This window comes from Zonotrichia leucophrys, chromosome 2 (assembly GCF_028769735.1).
Source record: "Zonotrichia leucophrys gambelii isolate GWCS_2022_RI chromosome 2, RI_Zleu_2.0, whole genome shotgun sequence".
NCBI lineage: Eukaryota > Metazoa > Chordata > Aves > Passeriformes > Passerellidae > Zonotrichia > Zonotrichia leucophrys.
The window spans coordinates 119,966,921-119,986,523 of record NC_088171.1 but is presented as its reverse complement, the minus strand read 5'-3'; the positions used below and the strand labels follow the sequence as shown (position 1 = coordinate 119,986,523).

Genomic DNA, 19,603 nt, shown 5'->3' with positions numbered 1-19,603 from the left:
CCCCGCCGGCTCCGCCGGGCAGCCCCTGGGGGTGGGGGAGATCCGCCGCCGGGGCGCGGTTGCCCGGGTGCCGTTGCCTCCCCCGCCCACCCCTCCGCGGGGCCGCAGCGAGCAGGAGGCGGCGGGGAGACAAAAGCGGACAAAGGAGGCAAAAGGCGTGTTCCGCTGCCGGGGTAGGGATGTGTGGGCACCGCTGTGCACCCGGCGGTCCCGGGGGCAGCCGAGCGAGCTGGGGCAGCGAGGTCGGCCCCGGGTTGCCGGGTCCCGGGGTGCCCGCCGCCGCTGCCCGGCTCCTGCTTTGTTCCCCTTCCCTCCGCCTGCCGCCGCTCCCCGGGCTGCCGAGTTGTAGCGGAGTATTTATTTCAACGCATTTATTTTTAGGCTAGAAAATAAAAGGCTTGGCACGGCGACCTTTGGCTGTCGCATCCGGCACCAAATAAAAGGGTCGCGCTCTGGCCGAGGCCGCCCCGGCTCTTATGTAAATCCATGTGCCGTCCCCAAGGACGCGCGGTCCCCGGGGCGCTGCCGTGATCCAGCCCCCGCGGGGACGGGGACGGGGACGGAGGCGCTCCCCGGAGCTCAGCGCAGATCGCGGGGTCGGGCGGGCAGAGGCCGGGGCGCGGGGAGGGACGGGGCCGCTGTGGCCGGCGCCGCTGACCTCCCGTGCTTGCTCTCCGCCCCGCAGATCGGCAGCAACCCCCCGGAGTTCCGTCACCGGCGTCGGCGGCGAGGCGAGAGGAGGATGCGGGCGGCGGAGCGGGCGGCGCTGCCCCGCGGCGGGCAGGCTGTCCGCGGGGCCCCGGCCGGCGGCTGCTGAGCGCGGCGCCGCGGGCATGCGGCGACGGGGAGCGGGAGCCGCCGGCAGCGCGGGCGCCCCGGCGAGCGGGCGGCCCCTCGAGCGAGACTGAGGGCGGATGGAGCCACAAAGGAGTTTGGCTGACACGTGCGGCGGGGCGGCCGGCGGCCGCGGCTAGGGCCACCCCCCTCCCCTCCCTCCTCCCCTCCTCGCTATGCTGCGCTCTCGCCGGGCCCCTCAGCGGACTCGACGCACGGCAGCGATGGAGCCGGTCGGGCTCCTGTGAGGCCGCCGCCGGACCCAGCATGGCCTCGGCGGGGATCCCGGAGCAGCGGCTCCCCGGGGCGGAGCGGCCGGCGGCGGCGGCGGCGGGGGGCCGGGCGGAGGCGCCGCGGTGCCGCAGTCTGCCCGCGCTCGGCTCCCCCCTGGCGGCCGGGGGGGGCGGCGGCGGCGGCCGGCCGAGCCCCGCCGCGGGACCCGCTCCCGAGGCCGAGCGGGGCCGGGGCGCCGCCGCCGTCGCCGAGGCCGGCCGGCTCCCCGCCGCCGCCAGCGGCAGCGGGAGCTTCCCCTGGAAGACGGAGGGCAGCCAGCCTGCGGCGCCCGGCCGAGGGGTGTCCCTGGGCCCCCCGCTGCTGCTGCCGCCGCCGCCGCCGGCGCTGCTGCTGGCGGGCCCCCCGGGCAGAGCGTGCCTGCGGGCAGTGCTGGCGGACTCGCGCTTCTTCCTGGTGTGCATGTGCTTCCTGACCTTCATCCAGTCCCTCATGGTCTCCGGCTACTTGAGCAGCGTCATCACCACCATCGAGCGGAGATACAGCCTCAAGAGCTCGGAGTCGGGGCTGCTGGTCAGCTGCTTCGACATTGGGAGCCTGGTGGTGGTGGTCTTCATCAGCTACTTCGGGGGTCGCGGGCGGAGGCCGCTCTGGCTGGCCGTAGGGGGGCTTTTCATCGCCCTGGGCGCTGCGCTCTTCTCCTTACCTCACTTCATCTCTCCGCCGTACCAGATCCAGGAGCTGAACTCCTCCGTCAGTAACGAGGGCTTGTGCGTGGCCGGCAATGGCACTGCCAAGGAGCAGTGGGACTCGTCGGCCTGCGTCAAGGACACCGGTGGAAACGACCACTCTCTCTATGTAGCTTTATTCATTTGTGCCCAAATCCTCATTGGCATGGGCTCGACACCCATCTATACCTTGGGACCAACCTACTTAGATGACAATGTCAAGAAAGAAAACGCCTCACTTTACCTAGGTAAGGCAACTTAAGTACCTGGGTACTTAGCTGAACCCCAGGTCTTTGAGGGGCCAGTTACAGGTACTTCTGCCTTGGTCCTGCTGAGCAACATCTGTGCTAACTTTTCCTTTTCAGATGACCTTTTGAAGTAAAATTGCCATGCTCTCCTGCTTTAAAATGTTTTGTGGCATGGTGAACAGCAGTAACGGGTGAAGCTAACGCAGTGTGCCTAAAAGCAGTTGTACTCACATCCTCCTGCATGGGTAATAGAACAACAGAGAAAGTTGTCTTCTCTAATGCGTTTCAGCACTTGGCAATAGCCGGTGACTTTTTCAGAATGCAGCGTTAACATTTGCCCTGTCCCTTCAAGTTTCTTTTTGCTAACACAGAATCTTTGCATTTCTAAATTCTGGTTGCTGTACCTTTAGCCTAAAGTCTCTATAATGTTAACGCTCAATAAGCACTTTGTGAGAGTTCTGGCATGCTTTGTTTTACTTTTCCAGCACTCTTTTGCCTGAACTACCAATGAATTTTTACTGTCATTGGTACATCATCTGGCATCTCAGAGTTAAAAACTCACTGATAAACCAGCGTGCGAAGCCTTCAGGGTTGAGTTTGGTTAGGGCAGCTCAAGGAGCACAACGAAATGAGTTGTGTCCAATCTGGCATAAGCTTTTCAGCAGGTACAGACAAATCTTCTTGATAGTTGTGAGATGTGGGAAGAAAGGGTATAAAGGATATCTCAGATATTTCAGGGTACTAAACTTTACTGGAGTTTGATCCTGATAGTTTGTGTAATGTGCAAGATTAACTGCTTGCTGACTTTGCATTAGCCCCTTAGTTGCTTCTATAAGAAATGAACCTCATGTACCCTTCACATGCTTTTCAAATAAGGAGAGGCACTTAGGGGGCTGACAGAGCTGTGAAAGCGTTTTGGATACTCAGCATTACCTTTTGTAGTTCAGTTTTCTTTGGCGTTATGATAGCTATGGAGATAATAATTGCATATAAAACACACATTTATGGAAGTTATACACTTGCAGAGTGTGTGTGTGTAACTACTTTACTGAACAGAAGTAGTGATCCGGATCAGTGTTTTTATTCCTTTTGACCTGTTCTTTGGCAATTTGACTGTTCCCTGAACCGTTCTAAAGCCATGCACAGTCTGTGTGCAGTGTCTTGAAAAAGCCTGGGGCACTGCAGGTTTTTGGAAGGAGGGAGAGGTATTCACTGCATTGCTACTCTGCATGGTGAAGTATTTGACAAAGTGTTTTTTCCCTCTCTTCCCCTGTCTGAGAAAGGTTAAGTGGTATGGAAATTAAGATTAACCTAGCATTGACTTTATTGGCAGCATGAAAAAACAAAGCATCTTGTTACTGAGGTTACTAAATTGTAGTTTGGAACTTTTGCAAGTAGGTGATCTCTCACAGTCCTCAGAAACGAAGAAAGAAAAGGAAATGCTGTAGGTGAGGAATGAAGGGTAAAAGAGATGAACGGTGAGAGAGGCGGAAATCTTTCTTCAGCAAAGGGGAAGGCAAGGTCAATGGGGGGAAATCCTCACTGTGCAGGAGAAATGATGCCTACCACTGATGCGCCTCTAGCACAGGAAATACTCATTAAATGACTCAGGTAACTTTAATTGCAGCGAAGCTAACAAAGGTAAAAGGCACCAGCAGCTGGGCAGACTCCATGTGACCCTGTGGTTGCCAGACACTGAAGGCAGCTTTGATCTATACTGGGAGGACCCTTGTAGAGTCAAAGTTCATTTTTAGTGATTCAGGAGAACAAAGATGAGTACACCCAGCTGCAGTATATGTGAAAAATTTATGCCTGTGATTTGATTGTGACCACAGGGAGAATTAAAATGAACACAAAGTTCATTTAATAAAATGTACTATCACCTCCATTCAGTCTTGAAGCCACTCAGGGCTAGAAGCAATGTTGGATATCTTGGTATTGTCTTTTTTAAATAGTGTGGAGTTCTGAGGAAACATTTAAGTTGTTAATGTGTAAGTATTTGCCTCACTTCAGATACAGGCCAGTGACTTTTTGAGGGGCAGGAGTAAAATCTGAGTTTTTGGGGGAGAAAGAAAAAGAACACTGTTTGGCAAGTTGATGTGAGCAAACATGTTTTTGTTGGATCTTCTCAATGGTTTGGAATGTTGAATGTCCTTGAGGAGAGGGATTTGTGGGCAGCAGACAGCTCAGCCAGGTGCAGGGCTGGGATAGAAGTGGCCTGGGCATGGCTCTGCAGGCTTGCCACCTCACGCCCTGTGTTATGCAATGCCTGCTTCTCCAGCTGGTGTGATTCTATTACTGGGGAAAACTATGCAAGTGGTGGCCAAAATGTAAAATATGTGTCTGTGTGGAGGCATGGCTTACAAAAAATCTTGGAGTAACCCACGGCAGTTGAGGTTTAAAAAGAGATGAAAGCCCAGGGAAACAGGTCCCAGTCACACAGATATGTCTTTGAGTGAGGACACCTAATGAATAAAAAAAAGTATCCTCTAACATGAAATGGAAGGTCACTTACATGTTTGTTCATAGTCGTGCTGGTATTGCATTCTGTGTTTTTCTTCCAAAGGAAGATAAATATATGTAAGTGTGCACCTGATAAGAGGTTCACTGAGCTTCAGAACTGATGAGCTTTTTGACCCTGCAAGTGTGCCCACTAAGAGTAGGTCAGTAAAGCCCCCCTTGAGTATCACTAATCCTGATTCTGCAAAAACTCACCTTATGTGGCTGTGGAAGCTATCTTATTTATTTTCCAAGTTAATCCAGCTCAGGGCTCGAGTGGCGATAGCATATCCTCTTAAGTGTAGGCATGCAAGCTCCATGTGGACAGCTGTTTTAACATTCCTGGCTGGAAGTCCTCCTCTCAAAAAACATATTTGATGCTTATACATAGTCTCTTGGCTGCCTGCACTCGAGTCCATCTGTCAGAATGGCACAGTGCCAGTTGACAAGGTGCTGTGTTGTTTTCGGTAGGACAAAGGTGCCAAGCAGAGATTGTATTTGGGCTGCCCGCGCAGCAGCGTGTGAGCTCCTGTGTGGGATGTTTCTTTCTTGTGAAGCAGTGTCACCTCCGGGTTCTCCCACCCCTTGAACTTGACGATACTTTGATGCCCTGATGCTGACTTTGAGAAATGTGTGACATCAGGCTTGAAAACAAGTCATGATTGTAACAGGTGCCTAGGAAATGTAAGAACTGGTTCCCTTAATCACAGATAATCCTAAAGGGAAGTTGCACACTGTGTAAAAACTGGGCAGTACCAAGTGGTCTTTATCTTGTCCAAAGTCTCTCCCTTCTGTGCTCAGCTGTACTGTGATGTGTCTGTTGTCAGCTGCCTGATGTGTGCAGGTTCTTCTTTTAAGTATTTATCCAATTAAATTAATTGCAATTCAATTTGAAGTTGAATTGGACTTCCTGAGTCTTGTTTTGCACTCTTGATAGTGTTTCTTCTACTTTACAAATTCTAGCACTTAAAACACGGTGATTTTTCTAAACATTGTGGGGTTTTTGTGTAGGGATCCAACAGTTTGTCTTGAATGTGAGTTTACCTTGTATTATATCAGGATTTTAAAAAGCAATTCTTTAAAATTAAGTGTGGCACTTAGAAGTTTTAATAGTGGCTGAAAACTTTTAAATATTTTGCTTCTTTTGCAAGTGGATATTGTTATAAAAAATGAATTTACCCTTAAAATTCACACTTAGGGAGGCAGCATCAGGTTTTACAGATATTGCATGAATGAAAATATTCTAGCATTCAGGAATGGCTTTTACCAGTACCCTCCCAAAATGACTAGTGAACAAATTGGTCATTTTGCTAAGGATGTTTTATTTCATTTTCCAGAAAACTGTAGGCTGGTTAGGATATGATGTGAGAAAAGTGTCTCAGTTTAATTTCATGCAGACTGTCCCTAGGTTTTGGAACAAACTGTAATTACAAAATGCAAAGATAAAGGTTTTACAGGATAATGGCTGAAAAATTGGAAGAACCTGTGCACATGGGCTTGGTACAGATAATGGCTGAAAGCCAGGGAAGTAAAGTAATTTCATAACCTGGAAAAAAAAATATTTAGAAAAGTTTCAAAAATATTTTGCAATCCTGCTTTATTTTCATGAGGATTGTTTGTGTGGGTTGCTGTTTCTAGCATTAGGTAAGCCATTTCACTGTGACTGTATTTTGTCTGGAGTTCTGTATACTTACCCTCCATGTCTTTGTTACAGGCTTCCCCTAAGTCTTAATATGTGGATGTATGATGATTGTATTTATAATACTTGGAGTTAAATCTACCTCTATATCCACATCCCACTTGAAAGGAGAGGGCAGGAGGGGTAGCTCCCCATCAGAAATCCACCACCCCTGCCTGCTGGGTCCCAGGGCATAGCCCAGCTGCCAGACAAGCTAGATCTCTGTAATGTGACAGTGCTTGGATATTGCCACAGGAAGCACTGGATTTTTGTGCCACTTTGATCCATTTTGGTCTGGCTGCTTCTGGGGTTATGGATGCCCCTGGGGAACAGGAACTGGAGCCCACGGGGGGGGATCAGGTCCTTTATGTGGATGCTACAAGGTCATTGAGGTTTTCTGAGACAGTATCAACTTTCTAGCTGAGCAAAAGGGACCATCTAGAAGTAGGGAAACAGCTGACCAGCATTTAATTTTATTCTCACCAGTCAGCTTGTGACCACTTTTGATTTGTTTTTGGAATATGCTTCCTGCTTCCTGATATCCAAAAAGGCTGGTTTCCTATAGGGTTTTCTCAGCATTGATCCCTATATTTGGTAAACCCTACAGAAATAGTGCATTTCTTTTTACAGCATGCCTGTGAGAAGGAAGATTTTTTGAATCAAAAATTGAGGCAAAAGGGTATGTTCAGTATTTTTTATTGCTTGCTCTATTTTCCTTGTAAAGAGAAAATGTGCAGAGCTCATTTCTCAAATACATGATTTTACTTTGTCGGAGAGAAGGCCACATCTTGTTTTATGCAGAGGCAAGCACTAAGACTCAGCAGTCTGTTCTTGTGCAAACCTGGCATGCATCAGGCAAGGGAGGGATTGTCCTGCTTTGCTCTGCACTGGGGCAGCCTCACCTTGAGCACTGTGTGCAGTGCTGGGTACCATGATATCAAAAAGACATTAAACCATTAGAGAGCATCCAAAGGAGGGCAGTGAAAATGGTGAAGGCCCTTAAGGGGAATGTGTGTGAGAAGCAGCTGAGGTCACTTGGTCTGTTCAGCCTGGAGAAGAGGAGGCTGAGGGGAGACATCGCTGCAGTCTACACTTCCTTGAGAGGGGAAGAGGAGGGGCAGGCGCTGATCTCTCCTCTGTGGTGACCAGTGACAGGACCCGAGGGAATGGCCCATGCTGTGTCAGGAGAGTTTAGGTTGGATATTAAAAAAAATGTTCTTCCCCCAGAGGGTGGTTGGGCACTGGAAGAGGCTCCCCAGGGAAGCGGTCACAGCCCCAGCCTGACAGAGTTCAAGAAGTGTTTGGACAGTGCTCTAGGGTGCATGGTGTGACTCTTGGGGTTGGTTCTGTGCAGGACTATGAGCTGGACTTGATGACCCTTGTGGGTCCCTTCCAGCTCCGTGTATCCTGTGATTCCATGAGCTGTGTATGTGAAACATACACTTGTTTTGTTTGCACACTCAGCTGGGCAGCACTAGCAGAAGACTGAGCTTGCTGTGCTCTTTGCTGGGGGTAGAGAGCATCTTGGGATGCAGGTGAAGTGACTGCAGCCCTTTGTGTGTATGGATTACACTGCTTTCTCCCACAGGTGATTTAACACTCAGAGGGTGCAGTATTGTGCTTCTCTGACACTCTGTAGCATCCCTTTTTTTGTTAAAATGCTGATCAGGCAGCTGGCACAGTTCCCGATAATTGCTTACAGTAGCACTGTGCAGTTTTATTGTCCTTTCCTATAACTGAGGAAATAGAAAGATTTTACTTTTCTTCTTCACTTTAGTTTCCTATTCCACAGGTAGACTGATATCTCTTTTTCATACTGTAATCCTAGATATCATTTTCTTAAGCATTTAGTGAAGCTGTTTTTTTTTGTCCTTTTAAGCAATGTGTACATAACATTGAGTTCAGTAAAGAGTGGGGGCAGCCTTCGCTCTGAAGTTTTCTGCCTGCAGGATTTAATGTCGTGAGTGATACATCTTCACTTGCTCTGCCAGTGTCATGTCCCTTAGGGATGCTTTCTGCATCTCCAGTTGTGTCCTTGCCATGAGCTATGGCATTGTTCACAAGCAGATGTATTGACAAAGCATCACTTCCAGTAACTGGCAAAATGCACTTTGTCCTTCTTAGGAGCAAGAAGAGACTTAGGCACATGCTTCCCTGAATCTCTTTCTCTTTGTATTAAAGGACAAAAACTGGGTTGGATCCAGGGTTCTGAAACTCACTGAATTCCCAGGCCCAGTTGTTTCCCTTGCTTAGCATTTGTCAGAATGGTTAGCATTTTGTTTCTGAGGTTGACAGTGCCCTTTTGACCCTCTTGAGCTTGGGAACAGTGTTTTCTTGGAGAGCAGCTCCCTTCTCTGTCAAGCCCTGCTGCAGGCTGGTTTGTGCAGACGAGTGTCTCCACCTGCCGAGGTCCCGGAGCAGCTGGGAAACCTAGACATGAAAGTGGCCTTTAAGTAACAGCTTGTTTGTGGCTTTTGCCAGGAACTGAAGGCTTGGGATTCAGTGTCTGATTACCTGGGGGCTGGAAACTCTAGCTGTCTGCTGGATACCCTGGCTGTTTTCTAAAAGGTCACTGTAACTACTCCTGTTGCAGGTGGATTAGAGATGCTTTGTGTTTCATCCATTTTCCCTGAACTCTCATTCAGTGGCTGCCTCACCTGGGAGGACTTAATTGCTGTGAAAGTGCTTATGCAGTCAAAAGAGAGGAGGCTGGATTTCTCTGTACTGTCATTCTGAGACACATGGGTTTCTGTCTTGGTTGTGCAGGAAATATAGGCAATTTTATAAATGAGTCTCAGCTTCTGTTTCATCCTGAAGGCCAGCAGCTAAAAATTCAGGTTTTTAAAGTAGATGAATGGAATTTATGCATAGTTTTTAAAAGAACAGAAAACTAACTAAATCATATTAAACTTTCATGCTCTTATTTTAATCCTATGAAGTCTGTTTTACCCTGATAGCACTTTAAAAACCCTTGTTTCTTGTGAAAAATGAGCTCAGTTTTCCTTTTTTGTTGCTTTTACATGCCTTTCCTATTTATTTTGCAAACAGTTGAGAAGCCACCATGCAAAAGTGGCACATATTTCAGCTGGTTCCCTCTGGCAGCTTTTGCCACTCTTGACTGAAAGGTCAAAGTAAGCACTAGCTCTGACTTGGCTGCTGATGGATGGGGCAGTGCCACATGAACTCAGAGGGCAGGACAAGCCGGTAACCTGTCTTCCTGTGAATTGTCACCAGAGCTGTCAGAATTTCAGCTCCCAAGTCCAAGGGTGTCTCTGCAACTCCCTCAGCAGCTACAGGGATGCTGGGGCTTACTAGGGCTGTAATGGGAAAGCTCTGAAATGGCACAGTTGGAAGAGGGAGCAAGCTCTTGGCTTTCTGATTGCTGGTGTCCATGCTTTTATTCAAGTACCGTGGTCCTTTTACCTCAGCTCAGTTGGACAATCTGGGCACATGGGCTGGACCTAGCAAATTCGTGACAGAGACAGCTCTGCAGTGCACATGCAGGTTGATTTCACCTGAGTCAGCCAAATCTATACTCCAACTCTTTTCAAGTGCCCAGAAAAAAATAGGACATTTCCTGTGATGGGAGCAAATATATCCCTGCTCAGCAGTGTGGAGATGTATGGGCTCTGTCCTGCTCTGCTGCTGAACAGTTTGGGCATCTGTTGTGCTGTCACAAGGCCAGAAATTTAGACACTGCCAGCATTAACAAGAGAGCTAAGGAACCTGGAGCTTTCACTGCTCTTTTCCGCCACAAGGAATTTGTTCTTACCTGAGGAATCTGGAAGTGCAGACACAGAAATTCAAGTGTTATTTTAGGCTGCCATTAGACCCGATAATCTAATCAGAAAATATTAACTCTCATGTAAGTAAACAGCTTACTTGGCAGCAAAGACAAATTTACACCAGTGAAAAACATCATGCTCTGGTATGAATTACATTTTGTGGTGAGTTTGAAGGAGATCCAGTCAGAAAAAAAAAAAACCCCAGGTTTATTTTTCCTTGTAATTTGAACAAGCAGGTAGATGAATTGTGTCACATGAAGTGCTTGCGAAGCAGTACTGCATGTCCACTAATTGTATGCTCCTGTGCTGTTCATCTTTGATTATTTTCTCAATTTTTAGTACAAGTTTCTTTTCAGCAGCTTGCTTCCTTTCAATCAGCTTGCCAGGATATTTTTTTAGTGCTTCCACTTCTTTCCTTGCTTATATTGACGTTAACGCTTTGCTTACATTGCCCCATGCACAGTAGGACCTCAGTCTGGTGGTTGCCCTCTGCACCTTTAATCTTTGATGTTTACTGGATTAGAATGAAATCCTCAAGAGTGTCTCAGCAGTGATTTTCTTAAAATCCAGCTGCTCTGAAATCAGCTACCAACTCTTCAGTTTTTTGAGTTTAGCAAGCTTTTCTAAATTAGTGGCACCTTTCCATATTTACCTGTTTCAGTTGACTTCTTAGAAGTGACAAAAATTAAATCCTGGCAGGGTTCCCCTGTGATAATGCCATTTTCTTTCTGTATTAATTAGGCTATCCTCTAGAGTCAGAATATTTCAGCTAATGCATATATTAGCTGAGTATATCTTCTGATACCTTGTGGTTTGCTATTTTATACATAGGTTGTAGTTTACTCCACTGTTTGTCCTGGGTTTCTTCACAGCGGTTGATTTCAGGTGTTATGTAGGCACTGAAAGGTGCTGGTGTGCTTCTGAAGTGCTTCCAGTCACTCCTGGTTCCTGCTTCTCCTTTTTTCATTCTCTGATAAGATTAAAATCTGAATACCCGACCTCCCCAGAAGTCATTTCAAGTAATGCATTTTTGTAGATAATCCAAAGTAGACAGGGAAATAGCTGTGAGCTCTGCTGTGGTGGCTGCTAACCTGTGATTACTTAAACAGAATGTGTCAAGCAAGCCTCACGTGCATCTACAAATATCTAAAGGAAATATTCTGGAAGATGTTACCTGACATTGCTGTGTGTTAAGCTTTCCCTGTACTTGAAGAGAAATTACTGTATTCAGTTTAGCTGTTAACTCAGTAGATTTTGCTTTGTATAACAACTGAAAACACTACCTTTTCCATCAAAGGTTCCAAAGGAACCAGCTCATAGGCTCAGACATCAAATCCATGTGAAATAGCAGAATCACCTGTGTATGCTGGTTAGGTGGGAATTTTCAGCTGAAAAAGCCCCCGGAAAAGTGAAGGAGAAGGGGAGGTTAAGTGTCAGCAGCATGGGATGTCGGCGCCTCTCTCGTGTGCTGCAAGCCAGTGTGGACTGGTCAGGAGGCACCTGCCAGGGACAGCAGCTGGAGCCCACAGGAAGGGCTGGAGATGCTGCTCTAAGTGTCTGTGGAGTACAGGGAAGTCCCTAACAAGGCTGGGGAGTTTGGGCAGTGCAGAGAATGCAGGGAAGCTTTGCTTCGGCTGTGCTTTTCTTCCTCACAGAACAGCATTTTCCACTTCTGCCCAAAGTGCCTCTCCATGCCATTCATTGGTGACTGCCATTTCAGTAGCTGGAGTTTAAAAAGTAGTAGCAAAATATTCTTTCATTTTGTGAGTTTTTAATCTAAATTTATGTTTTCTGCATGTTAATTCATCCCAGTGAGGGAAAAAAGATTTAATGATGAGTGTAACCTTCTAGGATGCAAATAGCTTAATAATCCTGTTTAAAAAATGTAAAAAAATTGTTACATAATAATAGAGTCTGTAATTGTTGTAAATATGATGGGCAGTGTATATCAACTTGATTTAATACAGCTGTCTAGTGACAGAAATAGTGAAGGTGTCCCTAGGGAATTTTTATAGTTGCAGGAGAAAATAGCACATGAGCTTTTTGAGTCTGCAGTATAGTAGTGCTGATGCACATCAATGTAGGCATTTATCTGGTAAGTTATATAATTGGCCTAAAATAAGAATTCTAAAAATCTGTTTCTTCTGCTGATAGCATGACCTAGGGAAAGAAGTGGGATTTTGGGGTTATCTGAAACAAATAACTGTTAGTTTGTTACCACACCTGCACTGTCTTACTGGAGGAATATTAGTCCTGTTACACAATGAGAGTAAAAAGACACTGAACTCAACACTACAGTGTCATAATAAAGTGCCATACTGTAAATAATTTTTCAGGAGCATAGCTGAGGACTGAGTTGATGCTTGAATGAAGAGCTGCATTCTAAATTGTAGTTCCTAAGTAGCTATTGCACCATTTTGATACATAGAAGTTATGTACAGTCATTGACTGAACGGTTTAATGATATTGTGATTATGATGGTGAGATAGAACTGGCTGGTATGAATTCCTTTGATTGCAGAAGCAAAGTAGGCAAAAGTATCCATGTGTTTACTCCTATCCATGGCTTCCCCAGAACCTCTGGGAGGAGGAAGATGAGCACTACTCAGAGTGTCCTCTGCATTTAGGAGTACCTCTGTGACTCAGCCTGTGGAGAAGTTCTCCTCATAAGCTTTTGCTTCTTGTCTTGGTGTTTGTTAGCAATTGATTTTTGCTTAGATGGGGTCATTTATTGTTCTTACTGAGTTTGTGGTTAATTGCACTAGCTTTGGACACTCAGAAGCAAGGACACAGACAACAACAGGGATGCATGTGGCCTTGGAAAGCAAAATAAAGAGTGGTTAAGACTTCTGCCCCTATGCATTTGTGATAATTAAAAGAAGATCAGCCTTCTATGAGAAATGAGGTAAAACTGATGGACTAATATTGGCCAAGCCAGCTAATGGGAAAGAACTTGAAGAGCTTTTTAGCCTGGTGAGTCAGAAGCCTTGGGTATATATATGCCTTCTCATCTTCTATATGTATAAGAGATTCAATTAACCCTAGAAAAATGGAGCAATGTATGAACTAACATAATTTTAAGAGTTCCTACACTGTCATTAGAGCAGCTATTACTCCTTTCTATAACTAATAATAAATTTTAAGTATTTGGATAAGGTGAAAGAGTGTCTGTATCATCAGATAGATCTATAATTAACTTCCTTTCATGCTAATTCCCCTCTTCATCATCCCCTGCATCCCCACACTCCAGATTTAAATCCTACTGAAAGAAGAGCTTACCACATGTCTGTGCAGTGTCACGCTTTCAAGAAAACTATGTTTTTATTCTCAGATTTATACTGTGTGTTTATAAATACCTTATTACAGAGACTGAGGAGGGGATCTATCATGTGTTGCAGTTTCAGGATATGTGAGAAATAACTTCTCTATGCCTAAGTTGGCATACTGAAATCTTTACTAACTGCTGGGCCAAAGTTGACCATGTTCCTCTAGGAGGAGTAGATGTAACTGGTAGAGACAGTGAGAGGACTGATGAGTGCTTGTGGTAGAGGAGTTTGATAGCCACAGGGTTTATATTAGCAGGTGGGCATCCTACACTATGAGCCAGCTGCTTTTGGTTTGGATTGTGCCTGACAGGAAAAAATGGTGCAGTATATCAGGAATGTAGTACATTTCCCTTGTCTAGCTTAATAGGATGCTCAGACCAATTATTTTGTGGCCTGAGCATTAGGATTTCTCCAAAATACAACTGCAGGGCTAAGCAACTCTTCTGCTGCTGGATTTGTTGCAGTTTTCATGGTGTTTTTGAAGATGTTGAGAGAATTAGTAGCATAGCATTAGAAAAGAAGGGTTGATATAACCCTTGTGATTGTGTCAGGGAGCTGCTGGGTGCTCTTAGGACTGCTGTTTGCTGCTTTTCTGTTGAATCAGGATAGAGAGTGTGAGGAGCAGCATGGATATTTTTATATGCAGAGGGCCAAAGAACTATACAAGAATTCTGCTCTTAATTTAGTCTGTGTTGCACTCCTGTTAAAAAGACTTCTTTTTTTCCCCTAATTTTCTTGAGTAATAAAGTGGTGTGGAGCTCAGGGAACTGACAGCTGGTGGCTTTCTGATGTAGGAGAATTGACATGAAGAATATGTGTGGGTGTGATATAACCCCTTGGTGATGTGCTGTGTACTCTTGTTATACATTGTGCCAAAATAGACAGTAATCCTCTTATGTAGGATTGTCAAGTAAGTAATAATAGAGCACAAGTCAGTACCATCAGTTCCGAGATTTTTTTTATAAACATAATTGTTATTCATATCTCCTAGATTCTTTAGTACTTCTCTAAGTTCTTCTTCTAAGTCCTGCAAATGTTATGTTTTACAGTAATGATGTCAGCTGCTCTCAAGACTTTCCTATTCATCTTTCTAATTGATGCTCTTGCTTTAAAAAGGCCACAGAGATTTTGAGTTTTATAATTCAACTCATTTCCTAATGTGAAAACTTCAGATGAAGAAAAATGTGAAGATCATTTTGTCTGCATAAAACATTTCCATTGTCTTACAAGGAGCCCTGAAAAGATCTGAAGCAATCAGAGTTACTGTCTGCAGGCTGTTCATCCCATTTAGAAGACATGAAGTTGGCTGCTCTGCAGCAGGGCAGCCAGGATAAGTTGTGCTGGAGGAGAGGAGCAATTAGCTCGACAGCAAGCGCAGTCAGAGCAGGAAGGGAGGTCTGGAGGCGTTTAATTAATACTAATGCCTTTGTGCTTACAAGGACCAGCAGCTTACTGCTGCCTCGCTCTTGTGCTTCTCAAACCTGCTGTCTAATGAACATTAGATTTAGTAAAGCTTTCCAGAAAAGTTAATAAATCATGACTAACTGTGACACATTCCCCCTGAAGGTAATGAGGTACACCTGATACTGAGTGGGAGCAGGGTCTGATCTGTGAAGCTTTTCCATTTTTAAACAGATAACAAGGCCTTTTGGGATTTTTGTACTACATTTGTTTTAAGTAATCTGAAATAATGGGAAAGACATGTCATCTATTAAACAGTTTTCAAGTCACCAAACCAATTAGGGAGAAATAAACCTTTTTTTTCCATTGTGAAAACAGTTTTGGGCAGGTATCATTTTTATTAATCTGAGTTTGATGGCAAAACTACTTCTGATGGAAAAGTGTTTAGTCACCAGTGTATACTTATTTGCATAGCTTTTCATTTTGAGATGCAATTTGCTATTTAATTCTCAATTTTTATTCATTTTAACTTCCATTCAATGATAGGTGGAAAATACAAGTAAAATCCTATTTGGTTGAAGGTCACTTCTCTGTGTAACTCTTGCTTCTGTTTTATTCTAGTACCTCATTCAAGACATGCCTAGACTCCAGTATGCTGGAGAGGATTGCTTTTTCCATTTGCTGCTCATGAGAATACCAGCTCTGTGGCTTCAGGCTTACATGTTTTTTATATTTATAAATGTTTCCCTGATGAGTTTCAGCAGTGTATGTTAATAAAAGGATGATCTCTATGATGATTTATTCTTTGTGCAGGCGCACCAACATAATCCAGTTTGAGTTGTAATCTACAAACTTTAGTTTTGGTTAGATGTTGCCTGTGTTTAAATATCCCTGTGTCACCCCTTCTGTTAACGGTTATGTGTAGAAACAGCTTTATTATTCCATTTTGGGAGCAAACTTCCATATCACATTGCAGTTAATACAGTGTTTTATCACACTAATTGCCTGTTAGTGCAGTTTTTGTGCAATTAAAGTATTCTTATTGCACATTATCGTATCACCCAAGACTTGTGTAACAAGGTAATTAATCTATGCTATCTCCAAGGAATAAATGAAAAGTACTGGATGAGGGTCACAGCCTTTGATAATTATTTGTGTTACAAGAAGAAAGCAGAACAGAAATGCTTGGATTTTCCCGTTTTGATGGATTTTAAGTGCATAGCTTTTTGTCTTAGTCTTCTGGGACTCCCCAGCTGAACATTTTTACTGCTGAGGTAATAGCTTACATGGTACATAGAATCATGGAATCATTTCCATTGGAAAAGAAAGACCTTGAAGATCATTGAGTCCAGCCTTAGCTGAGCATTGCAGTGCTAGTTTAGCATTAACTCGAATTGGATCTGGATGCTGTTTTCCCTGAGGGCTGTCCCTTAGCTTTCATCAGCAGCAGATGTGTTTTGGTGTGATGTGCTGCCTGGAGGGGGATCTCTGACCGCGCTGCTCCGCTCCCTGTGCTGTGGGTGCCTGCTGCTGCCCTTCCCTGGTGCTGGCTTCCAGGGTTTTGTGAGTGGCACCAGGCACACCTCCAGCTGCTGTGGCACGGCGGCCAGGGCAGGTTCGTGCCAGGTCTGCAGCTCATCTGTGTGCGCGGCTTTCCTGGGATGGAGCGGGGCACTCACGGCAGCCGGGGAGCCGGTGCCTCTCAGAACCACCCGGGGCAGCAGCCTGCACACACCGGGGTCAAATCCCACCCAGCATCGGAGCCACAGGAAAGGCAGCTGCCACAGACACCTGGGTTTTTAACAACTGCCTGAAACTTTCATTCCTTTACTCAGACACTTTCTTGAAAGGTGTCACACAGGTGTTTAGCTGAATAGCTCATGTGTTTTTAGTATTTTGGGAGAGAGGTTTTTTCTTCAATGTCATATTTGGAATGATGACTTCCTCATTGCACATTTTTCAGTGGAATATTTTCTTTAGAGGTTTTTTCCTCTCTATTATTGCGACTGTTTGAAACTCCCACACTGTAGCTAACAGTTACATTATGCATTGATAAGCTTCTTACACACTTGTAAATACAAATTTTCAGGGTTTTGTTGTAATGAATTGTAATACATTATTCATAAACATGGTGCTTGTGTAGAATAGAAGCCAAATATAAAAGCCATTTGGTCTTACACAGTGTAAAGTATTGAAAATCAATGATAAAGTGATAAATGAAGAAAATATAATAGGGATTGATCTCCCCTGATAATAGACATGCTCCCTTTCTTTCTTTTGCAGTAAGAGTTTCTCTCCCTGCATTTTGAACAGATAAGCAGACATTTCCCCAGGATGCAGCCAAATGTACCTGTTTTCCCTTGCCTCAAAAATTTCATTTTCTTTTCTTAAAACTGGGAGAATTTATATTCATGGTAAAGTGTTTGTAATCTGCTTTTGGATACTGCAATGATGAATCTGATCTAAAAAAAAAAAAGTGTAGAATAACCTTTGAGATTGAGTGCTCTTCTTTCACTGAGTAGCACATAGGGAGATGGATGTTACAATCCAATAAGGTATTTATTCTGATTCCAAATACATTATTCTTACAATGAAAGGGCAAAGAATTTTCATTTAGAGATGAATAGAATAGGAAGACAGAGTAATGCATTCTATTTTTTAGAAATAGAATGAAGGTGATCCTGCAGAAATGTTAGCTGAAGAAGCTCTGTGAAGCCACAAGGCAGGATCCTACCACATATCAGTGCTAAGGGAAGCCAGTGTTGAGCCCCACCAGTGGGGAAGGGCTTGTTTTCTAGCCTGGCTTTTCCTTCCCCTCAGAAATAAAGCTGATGAGTCTCTGCAAAGATCAGTATCTCCGCTGTCACAGGGCTGCCTGTGTGTACTTTTAGCTTGGTTTTATTTTATTTATTATAAATGCAGGAGGGGGAGTAGCTCCAGTCTTTTAAGATTAAGACTTGATTGTTTGGCCTTCCTTTACCTCCTCCCTGGCCACAGATACCTGGAGTTGTATTATTGGAGTGATCAAGTCCTTGGCCTGAGGACCTCTGGGAAGCTGTGTGGTGGTCCATGCCAGTGGAGGACTTTGGAAAGGAAATTAGACAAACCAGTCAATAGTAATAGCTAAAATAATTTAGAATCGTTGCAAATGTTTTGGTTTTTTTTTCTAGAAGATCTCTACAGAAGGGAAAGCTGCCTATTTTTTCTTTTCTTTTGAGTGGAATAAAGTGGCAGCTGTAAACGTAGCACATAAAACGTATGACTCAGGTGAGCTTACTGAAAAGCTAAGTGCTAAATAGCTAATTACTATTCCACTAATCAGTGCTCTTATTTTCCATCTGAGAGTCTTCAGGATATTCCTGAAACTGGGCAATAAGGAGGAGAAGGCTGTTTTCTAATTTTGTTTCTTCCTGTGGCAATCTGAAGACATTTCATTGCTATCTGTGGGGTTTTTTCTCCTGTGTCAAGTCAAGGAGAACATGGTGTGATCTAAGCTTTTTACTTTTCTTTTAAAACTATGCCAGGTTTTTTTAGTGCATCTTCTAAGTCAGTTCTATAATTGAAACATCACATATTTTCTGTGATTTTATGGAAACAAACAAAACTACTGTGTCAAAATATTTTCTCTATGGACATTTGTAAAGGTACAACAGAAATGAATGGACGTATTCACAAAAAATGGCTAGGAAAGGCAGTGTCAGCTGTGTGCTAAATAGCCTGAAGAGAAAACCCTGGGGTAGTACCTCTGGGTTGTTCCTCCACTGGACAAGGAGATGCATGCTGTTAGAGTTACCTACACAGTTCACAGGTATGAAAGTGAGAAGTAACATTTCAGTTTGGTTATTCAGCTGTGTTCGCTAGGAACAAGTGTCTTATTCTGCTGCTGCATCTCTGCTGGTGTTGTCACTGCACTGTTTTGATCTTTCAGTCGCTGATCTTTTCCCAACAGTTTTAGTGTTTGAAAAGCATAATGCTGTGTTACTATCATTTGCGTGTTCTGAAAGAAACATTTGCCTGAGTGGTTTATTTTATGATTACCAGATGGTGATTTAAATGCGCTTGAACCAGCAAGAGCCTTGGTTCTGTAAGCATGTCTCTGGCTCAGAAAATCTCCACAAAGCACTTACAAAATGATGAGCAAAGTAGCTATGGTTTTTGGGAGCACAAATGGAGCAGCCATGATGTGTTTGTGAAGGGTTTACACAGTTTGGGGTTTAGAATTGGCCTCTGGGCAAGGACGTGTCACTCTGGTGTGACATGTGGGGACCTTGGGCATGCAGCAGGTGAGCTGCTTGGTGGAAAACGAAATTACCATGAGAGATCTCAAAGCTGAATTTACTGTGCCCTGTTTTCAGTGTTTTGAATCCTGTGTTCTGTGTATGAGCGTTACCATGATACACTTCATAAAAACAGCTGAAGAACTTCACCTATGTAAGAGGTTACAGGAGATGAAGGTCTGTGTTTCTCAAAAATTCTGCAAAGACCCTTTTTAAACTTGTTTTGTTTTGTCTGAGCCATTGTGGTCTGAATATAATGCCAACATGGATGGCAGAAGAAGACTTGGGATGTTTTTAAAAATTTATTAGAGACTAGCAATGTGGATTAGGGATAGGCATGTGTCAGATGCAATTATCTGTGTATGGATATGGATCATATGGATCCAAGTATGTTCTGTTAGCATATATAAATAATTTATACAACAGTTTTAGTTCAAGGCAATGTGATAGAGAAATGTTTGTTCTTGAGGCAATTTTTTATTGTAGATTGTGTTTTTATTTGCAGAGTTTGTTAGAAGCAAGTATGATTTAAACTGATTGAAAATTTAAAAGCCTTCTTGATAGTGTTGTATTTGATTCTTTTAACTTTCACATTAT

General features: G+C 44.4%; 1 protein-coding gene across 1 annotated transcript in view; it reads left to right on the top strand.

Annotated features, from left to right (window-relative positions):
• The first annotated feature begins 1,024 nt into the window (after positions 1-1,024).
• Positions 1,025-19,603, top strand: part of SLCO5A1 (solute carrier organic anion transporter family member 5A1) — a 73,434-nt gene continuing 54,855 nt past the window's right edge. The window contains exon 1 of the mRNA XM_064706214.1: positions 1,025-2,041. Coding sequence (XP_064562284.1) covers positions 1,102-2,041 — 940 coding nt within the window. The 5' untranslated portion in view covers positions 1,025-1,101. The remainder of the gene's footprint in view (positions 2,042-19,603) is intronic.